The sequence below is a fragment of the Pseudomassariella vexata genome (genome assembly GCF_002105095.1).
Source record: "Pseudomassariella vexata strain CBS 129021 chromosome Unknown BCR38scaffold_10, whole genome shotgun sequence".
Classification (NCBI taxonomy): Eukaryota; Fungi; Ascomycota; class Sordariomycetes; order Amphisphaeriales; family Pseudomassariaceae; genus Pseudomassariella; species Pseudomassariella vexata.
In genome coordinates this window covers 459,669-474,590 of record NW_024467965.1, presented here as the reverse complement: position 1 = coordinate 474,590, position 14,922 = coordinate 459,669, and the positions used below count along the sequence as shown (strand labels likewise).

At 52.1% G+C, this 14,922-nt stretch overlaps 4 protein-coding genes across 4 annotated transcripts; 2 read left to right on the top strand and 2 right to left on the bottom strand.

The window, feature by feature from the left end:
- Positions 1 to 663: 663 nt before the first annotated feature.
- On the bottom strand, positions 664 to 1,380 carry BCR38DRAFT_494485 (uncharacterized protein; the record flags this gene model as incomplete). The annotated part of the gene is made up of 1 exon (XM_040864725.1): positions 664 to 1,380. One exon carries the CDS (start codon positions 1,378 to 1,380, stop codon positions 922 to 924), a length of 459 nt encoding a protein of 152 aa, XP_040713410.1. The 3' UTR covers positions 664 to 921.
- Positions 1,381 to 3,892: 2,512 nt separating this feature from the next.
- Positions 3,893 to 4,851, top strand: BCR38DRAFT_487089 (uncharacterized protein; the record flags this gene model as incomplete). The annotated part of the gene is made up of 3 exons (XM_040864108.1): positions 3,893 to 4,067; positions 4,141 to 4,670; positions 4,732 to 4,851. The coding sequence occupies 3 exons, from the start codon at positions 3,893 to 3,895 to the stop codon at positions 4,849 to 4,851; spliced, it is 825 nt and encodes a 274-aa protein (XP_040713409.1).
- Positions 4,852 to 6,670: 1,819 nt separating this feature from the next.
- BCR38DRAFT_459242 (CIA30 family protein) lies at positions 6,671 to 7,491 on the top strand (the record flags this gene model as incomplete). Its single annotated transcript, XM_040862257.1, has 3 exons — positions 6,671 to 6,714; positions 6,787 to 7,236; positions 7,287 to 7,491. The coding sequence occupies 3 exons, from the start codon at positions 6,671 to 6,673 to the stop codon at positions 7,489 to 7,491; spliced, it is 699 nt and encodes a 232-aa protein (XP_040713408.1).
- A 3,659-nt stretch (positions 7,492 to 11,150) lies between these two features.
- On the bottom strand, positions 11,151 to 13,800 carry BCR38DRAFT_347571 (helix-loop-helix DNA-binding domain-containing protein; the record flags this gene model as incomplete). The annotated part of the gene is made up of 2 exons (XM_040856355.1): positions 11,151 to 13,367; positions 13,420 to 13,800. The coding sequence occupies 2 exons, from the start codon at positions 13,798 to 13,800 to the stop codon at positions 11,151 to 11,153; spliced, it is 2,598 nt and encodes an 865-aa protein (XP_040713407.1).
- Between the last annotated feature and the right edge of the window lie 1,122 nt (positions 13,801 to 14,922).

The following is a 14,922-nucleotide window of genomic DNA, read 5'->3' as shown; positions in this document are numbered from 1 at the left end:
CGCCGTTGTCGTGTAATATGGTTCATATAGGCTATGCAACCAAATACCTCCTAACTATACGAAGTATACACGCGCAAGGATACTACGCTCAACAAGAGGTGGTGAAAATAATGGTGTCACCTTTCTGGCGTTCAGCGGACCAAGGTGGTTGAGCACGTTTGGTACCAATCCCGGCTGTTGCTAAGGTTTGGTTAATTGGATACCAAGGAAGAGTGTAATTGCCATGACAGAGCTCGGATTCGTCCACGACAGTCCTGGTGGGTGTATTTTGGGATCTTGCATTGGGCTCCAGATCCAGGGAAGTGACTGGGAAAGCGGCCTCCCCCATGAGACGCCACGTACCCGTAGCCCTGGACCTGGAGTGACCAGCCGTTGGGATGTACGCTCACGTCTCCGAGGTGGGAAGGGTGTGGGAGGTAAGCACCTTAATGAGGGTTTACCTTGCCCGCCTCTCGTCGCCCAGGAAGGTGTGGTGATGCCGGACATTGTCAGCAGAATTTCTCTGTGGGCCGCCGTTGAGGTGTGGTGCTATCCTGCCGCTATCCTACCTCTCAGGGCATCAAACAATTAGTATGGGACAAAGAGAGCTGTAAGTGAGGTCGATCTTGTTCCCGAAATTGCTGTGATGGAAGGACGATAGCCTTTTGCAATAAACGGGAAACGGCCAATCACAACGCCGCATAGGGGAGGCTGAAGTTTCGCCCATCGCCGACAATTTGATTTTATATGCACATAATCTTGCTCAGCATGACAAAGAGGTCGAAACTAATGTCTATTCTGGATCGGATACAAGGCAGCAATCAAGTCGCAGCTAACTTATGTTTTCTCAGCCATTGATTCCAGTGCTGATTTCTATTATAGCCTTTCTCAACTCATGAGTCTCGGTCTGTATACCAAATAACCCGTCAGGTTCGTGGGGGCTTAGACGGTCAGATCAGTATTGAGTGTTAACACAGCAGACCGACACCGGAAATATGGCGGTGTATAGCAAAATTCGCTGACGGCATCCCTACCATCATTATTCCCAAACAGTAGTTCAGGTTGTTTGTAATAGTCAACCTGAGGTCCATTAGATACGAAGTGAACTGTGATAGATTGCGGGGTAATCATGGTTTCCGTCCGCGGCATAAACCACGGGTTTATCGAACGATGTTGAATGACGGTATGCAGCCTGTCGGCGAATTTCCGATCATTTCTTTGGTCGATAGATTCCATCGGACAAACGTGGAACCCTCTCCATCCCAGGATCGGTTGCGGCTTGAAGCTTGGTACTACTGTATGAGACGTTGCAGAGAGAGATGCTGCGTACGGGATGACTGCGCAAGCCTCAACTTCGGGACAACAACTAACCATTGAAGGACACTCTGGGACGCCAGGCATGCTGCTAAGGCACGGCGCAATGCCGGCGAGTTGTCGATAGGGCTGAAGGGGTCTCCATGCTAAAGTGCGCGGAATGACGGGAACAAGCCAATCAGGGGGGGGAAAAAGCCTGGGATTTCAGCACCAATGCAGTGGACTTTTATCTGGGGAGGCTGAAGACTCCGAGGATGAGCCCCCCTGTAGTTTGAGAAACTTGGGCGGGGTTTGAGGTTGTGGTTATACAATAGATTGCTATTAGTTCCGATGTCCGATAACTTACATCAATACTTGGGGCTGTTAGTGAGACCCTGGAAGCTCCATTGTTACATTTCCTACTGCGGCCGGCAAGCTCTAGCAGATTGTCATCACTGTGACTCAATAGAGGGAGAGCATCGGGAGATGACCCCCAAGCGAGCTCTCCAAACGACACGATCGCATAAGAAATTGTTGACCGTCTAATGTATTTCCCTACCCATTTCACGGTCCCTGCAATTTTGCACAAGTCTCTGAAATATCTCTAGCGATTTATCTGCAGTTTCCAGGATACAAGAGTCCGAGACCCAATGAGAAGCTCGGACTGGAGCTTGGTAATAACCTGACCAAAAATAGAACTTTTACAAAGCACGTGCGAAAGAGGCACTGTGGTTCTTTTTGGGAGACAATCTCCAATCTCAGTTGATGGCAAGCTGGGCACTGCTTGGGCCAGATTTGGGGGCCGTATCGTGCTTGGCAAGCCATCACCTCCAATTGCCCCACGGGTCGCGAGATCCGGGAAAGCACCACCACCCGGCACCCTTTTCCCACCTACCATACACCTATGTGAGCCATAGGATGCTCATCTCAACGATCCCGTACAAGCCGCCAGCGCCGCCGCCGCCATCAAAGCAAAGCTGCCGTTCTGTGCCTTCTTCCAGAACATTTGCCGCCCTAGGGGAACTGTTACAGGGGGGTAGTTCTCTTTCTTCCCGAGTCCTGGCTTTTCTGATGAACTCCTGCTAAATCAGACGAGAGATCGCCAATCCCGGCAACCAGGAGCCCCAGCTCGCGTGGTTCTGTCCTGAGGGGGACCTCCATTACCATGGTTTACCCTGTCAGCACGGGATTATTATTATTATTATTATCACTGATATATCGCTATGGTAGCGGCAAGCTCTCCAGCTGTGATCGGCGGTTCTCTCCCAAAGCGCCCGAGATGCCGCTAAATCTGGCTTGCTGGGCTGCATGAGGTAGTTGATTCGAATAGAGTCATCAGTCTCTAGCTGCTCGTTCACAGCTCGAATCATCAGTCGCGCAGTGAAAGCCAAACAGCGACATGCAACTGGTCAAAGTGGACGAGTGGAAAGGTGTGTATCTCCAGGCTAGAGGGCTACGACGTCGGGCGGGCTTCCTGACCTTGGCATTCGCTCGTCTATTCCTACTATCGTGCATTTCCATATTTGGGAACTTTGACTTTCCCTACAGCGGCTTTATTTGGCGACATGCGCAGTCAAAGATAGCAACTATTACAAATACACTGCAGGACGGCGTGTCAAAGCCTATCGAATATTCTGTACGTTTCGGCCTGGAAGCCTAGTACCTACAGTTGGCGACAGTGCTCCAGTTCGATTCTAAACTTGTTGTTCGTATGGACCGCTTGCACATCGCTGTGCTGCCACGTCCGTCTGGTCGTAAGGCCTGTCGGATGCCAACGTGTTGTCCAAAGATGCATCACAACAACAAAATGACAGGCGAAGGCCTGTGAATAAATGAGCTGTACGCACAATGGGTGCAATGACAACAGCGACAATGCCACTGCCACATCGGCCGTTTCCTTACTTCGCCGTCTTCGTTTCCAGTTTCTGGGGATTGGTACCCGACAGCGTTAGCGGCAGAATCCTTCGCTAGATGCTGGCTAGCCTTACGGACAGGGGGATTGGGACGATGTGCCGCCGCTTTAGCGGGTTGTCCACTTTTTACGAGTTACCACACTAGAAGGGAAAAAAGTAGGCAAAATACTTTGGTACTTCCCCCTTGGGCAACTCCCCTTGTCACTTTGCACCATCTGCAGCCTGCTTGGATTGAGGCGCGGTTTGGTATTTTCTTGGCCCATCCTAACGTTGCATTAGCCATGTTCTGAATTTCGAAGGTCCGCCTTTTTGGAGTTCGCCGGGGGGTGGCTCCTGTCGTGACGCCCTTGTACGTACTTGCGTACTTGCACCATGGGTTCAAGCCGGTACACAGGTACTACGGATGGTATGTACTCCGGCTATCGATGTAGAATCGGGTGCGTCGTGGTGGCAGGGGTGCAGAAGACCGGCCGTTCGTTCTCATGGCTGAAGCAAGAAAGCTTCTTGGATATTTATTATCTGCCTTCCTCCCACCCTTCTTCCGGTATACCACTAACTTGGACCAAATTCAGACAAGACAGAAGAAGACTAGTCAAACTTCAGTCCCCATCTAGACCAACATCGTCTTATATTCGTTGAACGTCTCAAGCATCAACACCTTGCCTTGCAACTTGGGCACTTCAGCTCAACTCGCACCAATGTTCGCCATGTCTCAACAGCAGTACCCATATGCCGCCGCTCAGGCACCACCGCGGCAATATTCAGCCCACGGCACCAGCAGCGCCTTTTCCAGTTCCGCCAACCCTGACGAGGACTGGACCAAGATATCTGATCTTGCTGAGCGCCGAAGGATACAGAACCGGATTGCTCAGCGTAACTACCGTATGTGGTACCATCAGCTTGGGCGCAGCCTTGGGCGGACGCGACACGATGTACTTACTAACCGGTTGTGCAGGTAAGAAGCTCAAGAGACGCCTGGAAGACTTGGAGAGACGCGCGGGAACTTCAGACGGCTCATCCACGACGGGGTCTGAAAGGCAAGGGCAACAACCTAGCAAAGGAACAACCAAGAAGCACTCTCCCAAGTCTTCAACAAAAGTGGTTTCCACTCCCCAGAAGCAGGTGCAGCCGCCCCAGTTTACACCACCCATGCACCACGACGACGATATGCTTTTCCCACCAACGTACGATGACCGCGAAAGGTCGCATACACCTCTCTTCGTCACATATTCTTCATATCCGCCGCCCGACGATTCGGGCATGATGATTCCTCCCTACGGTTCTGCTCAGTCGTATCACCCCATGACCACGGCCGATGGCTACCCAAACTACACGATGCCCTGCACTCTTCCCTCCATGACACACTTTAGCGATGCCATCAAAAGAGAGACGTATCCTTCGGACGAAACGTTATCTCCGTATATGAACTACGGCTACATGCCCGGGGTGGAAGTTCCCCACGCCTACGACCACTCGAACCCTCATGTGAGTCATGTGCGCCATCATCAATTCCACCGAGAACCCCGTAGCTGATCGGTGTTGCTAGACTCCACCGCTTTCTCACTCTTTCGATCACTCGGCGAACTGCTCTGATTCGGGCTACGAATACCCGACAACGCCTCTCTCTGTGCCAGACTCGCCGGGCATGATCCACCAACAAATATGACGGAACGATGGGATGGCTTTAGACTTGCGGTTCTCACGAGCACATACCAAACCAATGGATGGCTGATTGTGTAAACTGCAAATTGCAAATGGGCGTTCATGTTCGGAGTGGCGGCGCAAAATTGCATAGGGCGAAGTGCTCGACCTGCTCCGGATATTGGGTGATGGAGGATCATTTGGGTAATTGATATTGATACGCATCTTAGCAGGCAGAGCACGTTTTGCTTTCACATGAATTGAAATGACTTGGGAATCATCTATGTCCGTCTTCCATGCAGCTTCCCAAAGCTTCAGGCTTGTTTGTGCTCACTTGGTGAAGCGGCTCCCTCCTGCTGGGCAGAAACCAACAGTCACGGCTGCTTGCTTCTCTCAGGATCTTCACAGAGCTGTTTCATAGCGATCTGAAGCTATCGTCGGAACTTGGGTGAAAAGGCGCTCGCCCGGCTGAAGCCAGTTTGTTTTCGTATCTGGGAAAGCTTCCCACAAACGTACTAGAGCATGGCGGCTCCGGAGACTTCTTGGAAGCCAAGCGACAGTTGGGTCTCGAGCCAGTTTAATTTGACCGTAGCGTATCCTGTAATAAGAAGCTTGGCGAAGCTGGTTAGCTCCTCGAGGCGTAAAGTGTCAAGTAAAACTACCTCTGTTTGAATAGGGAATAACCGTAGTGGCGGCGCTGGGAGCGGCCGCATTACACCCGCATGACGCACACTCGCCCAACACAACTGCATTTTTGCTGGATATAGGCAAACTCCCAAGATACATTCCCTCACACGATAATGGAAGCAGGAAGCAGGAAACAGGCCTGAATGGCTTGCGGCTGTGGGATTGCGACCGGTGCTGGCAGACTTTGAGGAGACAGCAGTGCCCCGAAAACTGGCCTTTCGTATACAAGGACGCAGTTTATTGGAGGATGGCAAGTAGAGGAGCTGGTCAGGCTGAGGCCGACTTGACACACGGCTTCCTCTTACGTAGTAGGGCTGAGAAAAGCAGCTTGGTATCTCGTGCTCGCGCCTAGTCGATACGACCTTCAAATCTCGCATGTCGTCGTTCCCACCGCCGGTCTGTCGGGTAAGGTGGAGTGTTCAAAGAAGGGCAAAGGTAACATCGCACTTAGCGCAATTTTGGGACATTGCTTCGACAGAGAGGCATTGGACATGCGGCAGTTTGCTCTTGAAAGTCAAATCAAACTTCTGACGGGCTCAGGACTGGTGTGGGATCGGCTGCATTGCTAAATTTGGCTGCTTGGTTCGTCGGCGACACGACAGGAGCATCAAGTGGAAGCTGCAAGCAAGGTTGAAGGCGGAACTCGGCATTAAGACAGGACTTTGTCGCTGGAGATAACCAAGATAGCACCAAGATCCAAGGCCGAATGCGTGAGGTTGCGAATTTGCGGACGGCATCGTCTCAGTGAACTCAAAATATCGTCAGGCTTCGGAAACCGCAAGCCATAGTTTAGCTGCAAGGTCCAGCGCCAGCCCCGTGCCCTAGTGGCTGTTCCTTCCTGGCAGGGCTGATACAACCTTATGTGGAAATATTGTTAGCGCACCTGGGCAAGCGCAAACAGGCCTAGTTCCACAATGAAGCCATTAAGTTGAAATCTAGCCCCTCAACCGCTTCACTTGGGGCTTCTTGCCAGCGAACAAGTGACTCTCGGACGGACACACATACGATGATTCAGGAGAGGCAGCAAGTTTAAGTTACGCCTTCAATTGTTTGTAAGCATTTGTCAGCTACAAGTCATCCGACTCCACGATCAATGCAAACTACAGACTGTTGAGGCCGGCTAGTGCTTGAAACGTTTCTACAGCAAGACACTGCCCATGACTTCAGCTAGACAACACCGATATCTGTTTGGCGGACCCACGTGAGTCTCTACAAGACGCCAGGCAGTCCCTGGGTTATTGTACCGCTCAATCATATCTAACTCGGACGATAGGCCGTGGTCTGAAGTCGAATGGACGTCATCCGATGATCGGGTAAGGGGAGGCAAAAGCCAGTCCTATCTTGACTGTTCATCCATCACAACGGCTCTGTTCCATGGAAATTTGGACATCACTGCTCTAGGCGGCGCCGGCTTTGCGTCTCAACGGACAGCGACCACCCAATCTTGGAACTTGACCGACTACCACGGCCTCTCCATCCACACTGGCAAGAGCGACGGCAAAAAGTACACATTGACCCTCAAGGACGAGACCCTGCCAAAGCGACCCGATGGCAGAGAGCAGAGCACAGTAAGTTGGGAATATGACTTTGTCCCTAATTGCAATCACGGCGAGCTCTTCGTGCCCTGGGACGACTTCAAGCCGACATATCGTGGAAGGCCCAAAGCTGACGCCCCGGCTCTGGACCTGGCTAACGTGCGGCGTATAAGCCTCATGATGCGAAGGTAGTGAAATACGCCACCCTTTCCGTCGATTATCTGCTAAATTGGAGTAGCTTCTTTGGAAGCCAACACGGCGAGTTCCGACTCGAGATTGACTGCATCGCGGCATCCACCACATCTAGGAGCCACCAAGCTTCATCGCTCATCAGTTCGTCAGGAGACTCCCTATCTTCTATGGATGACCTAAAAGGGGAGAAGGACACCAAACGGCCGGTGAAGTCTTCGTGGTTTGGCTGGATGTGTGGATTCTTCAAGTAGGTGAGCCGATGGGCACCTTCACCAATGCCGTCGTTGTCCTCGGCGCCTCATCACTCCTGTATAGGTGAGTTGTCTTGGGAGCTTTCAAACCATTGACTACCTCCTCGGCCATCACAGTGAGGAATGCTCTATCTGAGGCTTAAGCAGACATGAGAGACACACCGCTTCGAACCGGCTCTTCCCACGTTACAACCGAAGTAACGGGACGGATGCTTGAGGCTGGCACTTTCTTGCAATGTACACGCTAGACCCACCCCTAAGTATGTCATCAAGACCATATATTCAGGGACAGAAGTCTTCGACGTGAAGTGACATGGATTGGCGACCGTTGAAATGTGAAGACAATAAGTGAGCCGTTAGATGCATGCTAGATTCTCTGCGTATGGCCCATGTCAGCAGCCAAGTCTACGCGCACAGCATGTTCGGCAACGGCAGAAATACCGTCAGCACCCGCCCTAAGGAAGGCCGATAGCTCGGGGCGGGTCCTTGCTCCTCGATAAGAGCTAAAGATTTGGAATCTCCATTGGTCTTATTTCACATCCCAAACACCACGTGTTAACCCCACTGCGTCTTACCTCTCACAAAAGCTGCAGCTCTGTTATCGTACAAAGCTGGAGCAGAATACCGTGTGCGAGGTCTTCATCGAAAAAAGCCCGGGTACCTTAACTCTGGAGACGTGAGACTGATGAATTGCTCCAAGAAAACAGACTCGTGGACAGTCTCGAACCTTGAATAGAGGATCTGAGCCTAAACATCGTATATCTTCGTTGGGTCGAATAAGCTGGGCTTTAGCAACGATTTATGATGTGTAATAAAATGGTTCTTACTCGGTCCAAACTACCCACATCCCTTACTCACTGGGCTGCTGATAATACTCAATCGACCACCAAGTCTCCCGAGTATCTTTCGCTTTTCAATGTTATCACTCGAGACGGCAGAACTTTCAATCGACAATAAATACTTCAGGGTACATTAGCTTGAATCATCGTCACTCATCTTCAACTCCGGTCTATGACTAATATCCTCCGGGGTGAACAGAACACTTCGACTCCGATTTAGGGGAACGGTCTGCAAATTCGCAGAGGATAGACAAGACACTGGCCATGAAAACAATTCCTTCGCGCCGTCGGAATATCAAAGGGGGCTTCTGGGTTTTTGGAATGGCTCCGGAGCCATTTCTGAATAGTTGGAATTCCGGTTTCTTTAGGCTGACCAGCTAGTTGGGTAGCCAAGCTGCTGACCTCACTGCGTTTATCTGGCCTCTAAACCCGGAAATACTGAATGAGGTTCCTTTACACTGGGTCCTAGAATCTGAGGGCAGTTTAGTGCTTCTCATACTTTATTCTTCTTCGGGAACTTAAGTGTTGACAGGCGGTATTTTCACGAGAAATGGAGTGGGTATCTATTACCCAGTACGTGCTCGTCTCCTCCACCAACGGAAGCACTTCCTCTCCTTGCAGAGATGGCTAGTTTCGGCTAGGCATACTGCTGATATTTAGTACCCCGAGTCCAGTCCACTTACCATGCTGAGGCTTTCGCGGCAGGCAGTTAACTTGTATCCATATCTGATCCCAGCTGGCTTTACATGAGGGAGACTGGTTAATAATAGGTATCCAATCTACCATAACGCCTGATCATGCAGTACTGACGTGAAAAAACCAGCACATGTGTACGCTACCTTAACCACCCCGTGCTGCGCGCGCCAGCCCCTGACAACAAGAACCTAACCGAAACGGTCATCGCACTCAACAACACTCCTTTAGTACACCATAGGAAACAGCATGACACCTAGCAATAGGATGTGATTGTCCCGATTTCAGACCCTGCATCTGCACCTACTTTCCAGACCCCTTTCCCTCATTTTGGAACGGGCACACTCTGCATAATGCGACAAGCCCCAGGAACGCATGCATCTAGGCTCTCTTGGAGGGTAAAATACTTTGCTTTCCCTGGGCGTACGGGAAATGCAACTCTTCTCCTCCAGAGAATCCCCCCGGAATCCAGCGGATGAACTCACTCACAAAACCGACAAATCATGATGAGACAGGGCACACATATGGCAAAAGAGATGAAGGAAGGAGGGGTCGCGTGTATCGCGGATGCGCAGTACAAAGAGAACACGCTTGGTTGCTTATTGCCGCCTTTGAGCGCCGGAACTCGATCAGTCAGGTCTTGTTATCGAGGAGGGGGGACTTCCAAAAAGAGTAATAAGATTCGAACGTGCCTCCTCGTCCTGGCCCCCATAGCAGCCCTCCTTCCAATATTTGCAAACTACCCGTGCGGATGAAGCTCTAGATTAATAATCCAAAAGCCCATCTTAAGTGTCCGCACCGGCCGGCTCCTCTTTTCAACTGGAAACAAGCTCTGCCTGGGCATGCCCATCAGGGATAACACCCTCTTGGCCGACTCGCTCCCATCCTCTGCTTACGCGCAGCATGAGCCCCAGAACCGTTGACCACAAGATCTTCTTGGCCTGTCTTGCAGATGAGCAGCTATCTACGTAACCACGCAAGTGATGTCCACACTTGCTCGCTACACCATCAGATAACCCCGCCACCTACGAGAATCCTCGCGCCTACCCGGACCGTATTTACCACTAGCAGCAACGCATGATGGAACATGCAGATCGTCCATCTGTATGATTGACTCAAAATTTTGGTTCCGTGTTACAGCAAATAGGCCCCTACGCTGCCTAGTTCCTCCTATAACACATAAGCCTCTCTACCAAGCACATTCCTCCTCTTTTCCGGCTAAGTGGAGGGGAATACAAGGACGGGCAAGTCGCAACGCCCACCATCAAGCCATGTACTAAACAGCTTGAATGGGCGAGTACACGCCTCAAGGAGGGAGGAAAATCATAGAAGGGCTGGTGGTACTATATATCCTTCGCCACAAGGCTTCCCCTATGAAAATCCGTCACCAGGATTTGACAGGACAAGACTCCAAGACAAGACCCACACACACATAGGTCTTGAGCAGAACACGTTACAGAATCTTAAATGGAAGGTAAATATATCGCTGCTTCTAATAAACTCCATTTATGCAAACCCATACGACCGACTAATAAACCAGCCATTCCTTCCATGCGTACTTGAGTTTCGAGTTTAAGAGCGAGTAGCTAAAAACAGCCCCGTCCACCCAGCCCGAATCCTTTAGCGTGCCTTTCAGCCAACCAAGTATTGTGGCGTTTCGAAACTAAAGGAATTACGGAGTAAATCCTTCTGGAATCACCACGCACCACGCACCACGCACCACCTCACTGGGCACATCTGCCACGGCCCCATCGGCACCTTTGTCCTCGCCCAGTTTCCCCCAGTACGCCAGGAACACCTTCGCATCTGTTGAGCCTCGTGAGCTTATACCACTTGAGGGGATATATATATATATTGCTTCGACCGTAATAAAAAAAAACTCCCCCACGTGTGAAGTCGACACTCTGAAAAAAGGAAAAAAAGAAGGAAAAAAACTGACTTCACAAACTTGGAACGCATATTGCAGCATCCAGGCGCCGTTGACTCTCACAACTATGTAGGGCAGGGTGGGCATATTTCCACCGATGCAGTATAACCCTACGCGTGTCGCACATCTACTCCGCATAACGTGTATCTGGAAGTGGTGAAGTGTGTTGTTGCAAGACCCGAACTTGGCCGAGTCAGCGGTTAATTTGCTTCAACGGAAGTTCTGCACTCCATGCACGGCGAGTCGTTTGCCACATCCGAAGCATCTGAAGCATCGACAATCTCATCACGGAATTCTTCGCTGCCAGACATACTTCCATATCCCGTGTCGGTCTCGACGTCCATACCGACGACCCCACGAGTGACGGCAAGGCATCTCTCGACCATCTCCTGCTTCACCTCGGGCTCTAGCCAGCTGTCCTTGCCCGTCCAAATCCTAAGGCCACCAGAGAGCCTCTCGAGGGCCCCACTGCACGCCTCCGCCGCGAACTCATGCCCCGCAAGACGTTCCATGAGTGTGAATGCAGCCGTATATCCCAGCAAGGACATTTCGTTGCTGACATGGATCTCCTCGTCAATGATCGGATAAACACTGGTGGGCTCATCGGGCGGACTGTATCGCTGAAGGTGCGCGATGGCCTTGGCACACTGAAGGCACATGTAAATCTCGGCCTCGGTCAGTATTGAAGCTGGAATGTTGATATGCGGCGTACTCGGCGGCGTGGGCTCTGACACAGTAGCACTGTCTCCAGTGGCCGCGGAAGCCGGCAGTGGACCGATGGCTTGTATGACAGCTGCGATGTTCGCCCCTCGTTTCTCGTTGAAAAGGACAGCTCGGGCAACCAGAGCGCGATTCTGCGCTACAGATCCGATAGGGGCTGTTCTAATAGCAAGTGTGACGCCATCCTCAACCAGCTGCCTGATTTCACCGTCCTCATCATCTCTCAATAGGCTGTCCTGCAGAGCGGTTTGGAGCGTCATGCTTGACCACCATGCTGCCACGGCATCCATTGGTGATCGCACAGCGGTGTCATCCACAACCATGTCCATGCCGTCCGTTACTCCGATGGCGTTGTGTCTCGTTGGTCGATTCCAGGCTAGGTTGTGGGCACGCTGAATGATGCTGGGGTTGAGTACATCATCGGCATCTTGCTCGAGTAATACGGCAAGGTGGTCAGGTAAATTGTCGTCAGACTGTTCGTGGCCACCGCGACGTAGTTGCGTCAGTAGTCTGTGCAACTGCTTCGCTTCATTCCACTTCACCCGCGCCATTTTCATGGCCATCGTGTTGAATACCCCGAGGTTCATGCCCGAAAGACCCACTTCCCATAGCAGAACGCGGATATGAAGTGCCTTCAACATGAGACGTAATGGAGTGTCCGGCAAAGTGCCGGACGCAAGCAGGGTCAGCGTGAGACGACTCTTGCTAATCTCAACGTCACCACCTGCTAGTTGAGCATCGAGAGCAATGGTCCATGCCTTGACACGGGCAACCTCCTGAACCTCAGTGAGCCCAGTCAGCATCTGATATCCATCGACACCGGTTAGGTTCCTGAGGCTCAGCTTGAGAGCCTTGAGGCCCAGGGCAGCAGCTTCAAGGAAGAAATTGTGGCGGGGAACCCAGACAGTTTGCACGGCCGTGAGCCATGCCTGGCGTCGTACATGGATCGGAGATGCCAAAGAAGGAGCAGCCGCAAGCGATGGCTGGACTTGTTTTGAAGCCTTTGGGTTGGCCGAGTCGCGCTTAAAGAGGTATGGATATATCACCCAGCAAAAGCCACAGAGCAGCATGACGATCTTGAGAGAGAATATCAGCTCCGCGCCGGCAATGTGATAACCCATGAGGTCCACGTTGAAGGATGACATGAAGCGCCTCAGGAAGTGCACAGGCACCGCGAACAGGCCACGTCCCTCTGGTGACTGGTTGCTCTGCTCATTCTCTTGGACACCCTCGAGAATCATCAGAGCCGCAAGGGATCCGACCATTATTTTACCGAAGTAAGGACCGGCATTTTGCCAATTCCTGCCCTGGGCCTGCTGTTGTTGCTGTTGGATTTGCTGCTGGCGCAGAAGGGCAGGGTTTGCCCTGAAGGGCTGCTGCGGCACTGGGTAAGGTTGACCAGTGGCTAGCTGCGCAGCAATGATGCGCTTCATGTCCTTTGGAACCTGGATCATACCCTGCGCATCCGTCCGGGTAGGCGTGGACATTGGCGAGTTGACGTATCGGTTGGCATCTTGAGGGTACTGCACCGGGGTTGGTGATTGTTGCTGGATAGGGCTGACGCCGCCATTCATGGCACCCGCCATGAAGAGCTTTTCGAACGCGGCGATACGCGCCTGCATCGTATTGTTCTCGTCCATCAGACGATTATTGCGCTTTTCGAGATGTCGGATATATTCGGTAGCCTTGCTTAGGACCTGTTGAAAGTTCAGCCACGCACTAGAGAAACAACGCCTTGAGTCGACTCACAGTTGCCTTGTTAAGTTTGTGTGCCGGCGTCAAGCCATGCAGTTCTTCTCGGTCTCCGGTAGTGTCCTCGCCCCTGGCGCTCTTGGACATGATACGTAAACTAGGCACGCTATCGCGAAGAGCCGCAATCTTATCGTTGAGATTAGTGCGGTATCTCTTCTCGATCATGTTGTGAGCCGTCTTCTTGACTGGTTGCAACCCGTCCAGGTCATCAAGATCGTCGTCATCATCATCGGCCGACGACTTTCGCTTGCGGCAGTTGGCCTTGGAGGACTCGCTGTGTCCCTCGGGCGAGGAAATGGAGGCTGATTTGCGTCCGCTGCCCACCGACTCGGGGCTCGGTTCGCTCTTGGGTGAGTGATATTGGAGGTGGGAGGGCATCGCGATTTTCTGTAATTTCTGGCGCTGAGCTGCGGTGAGGGTGCTCAGCGCGCCGGGAGGCAGGCTCGGTTGAACCTGTACCGGGCTGGAGAATGCCAACACAGGGCCGTTGGTCATGTCAGGAGCGATAGAGGATGGCGGCACGCCTACCGACGGCTGTGGAAGTTTGTCACCGGCATCTACTGATGGTTGCTGATTGGTGTTCCAATCATCGTCGTAGAAGGGGGCGGTATCATAGGCATCATACGGTGGAGTGTCGTTGAAGGCCCAACTGGGGTCGTTGAAGAATTGCTCGCCCTCTGTTACTGACACCTCGCCATTGCCTGCAGAGCCGTCGTCGAAGAAGGCCATGGTGAACTCATAGACTGTAAGAATGGTCTGACATGAGCGAGGCTTCTAACCGTCGTCAATCTGCACGGCAGGTTGCGGGGGGCTTAGGGTGGTCTGACTATGGTGCGAGACTGAGCCGGATGTGTCTAAGTGGCAGTCGCGGTAGGTGGAGCGGACGAAGGCGGTTTCCTGCGGACGATCGGGGAAAAGCAGGCTTGGGATATGGGAAAGTTACAACGTGATCACACTTGAGCATCAAGCTCTATGCGATGTCATCAGGTTGTGGGATCTGATGAACCCCTTCTCAGCTGTGAAATTTGCGGCGAAATTGCGAGTTGTTTTCCACAGAACAGGGCACTTGGCGCATTCGATCATACGATAAACTGGCCGTCTGAGACACTTTCGGCTAGTTAGCCCCGCCTTTTCTCGATGCCAGGTTTCGGGCTGGACCGTATGGGCACGTGCAAAACCGCCACATCGCCTAGGGGACGCTGGGACCACTAGGGGGGGACGGGTGCGGGCCACTGGGCGGCGCCTAATAAGTCTCAGTGCCAATGGTTGGGTCTATGCGAGCGAGCAACGGGCGACGAAAGCAAACTGCGTCGTGAGGATACTTATTACTCTAACGCTTCCATTCATTGTGTTTGTAGACTGGCTGCAATTCGTCGATATGTAAATATTCACATTGGCCTAAGCCTGCGGCCGAGGTGATGCAATACAATGGGTCTCCAGGTTTCCATGCTTTGTTGAAGAGGGTTAACGCAACGAACCTGTGCCTGTCTGCTATTTAGG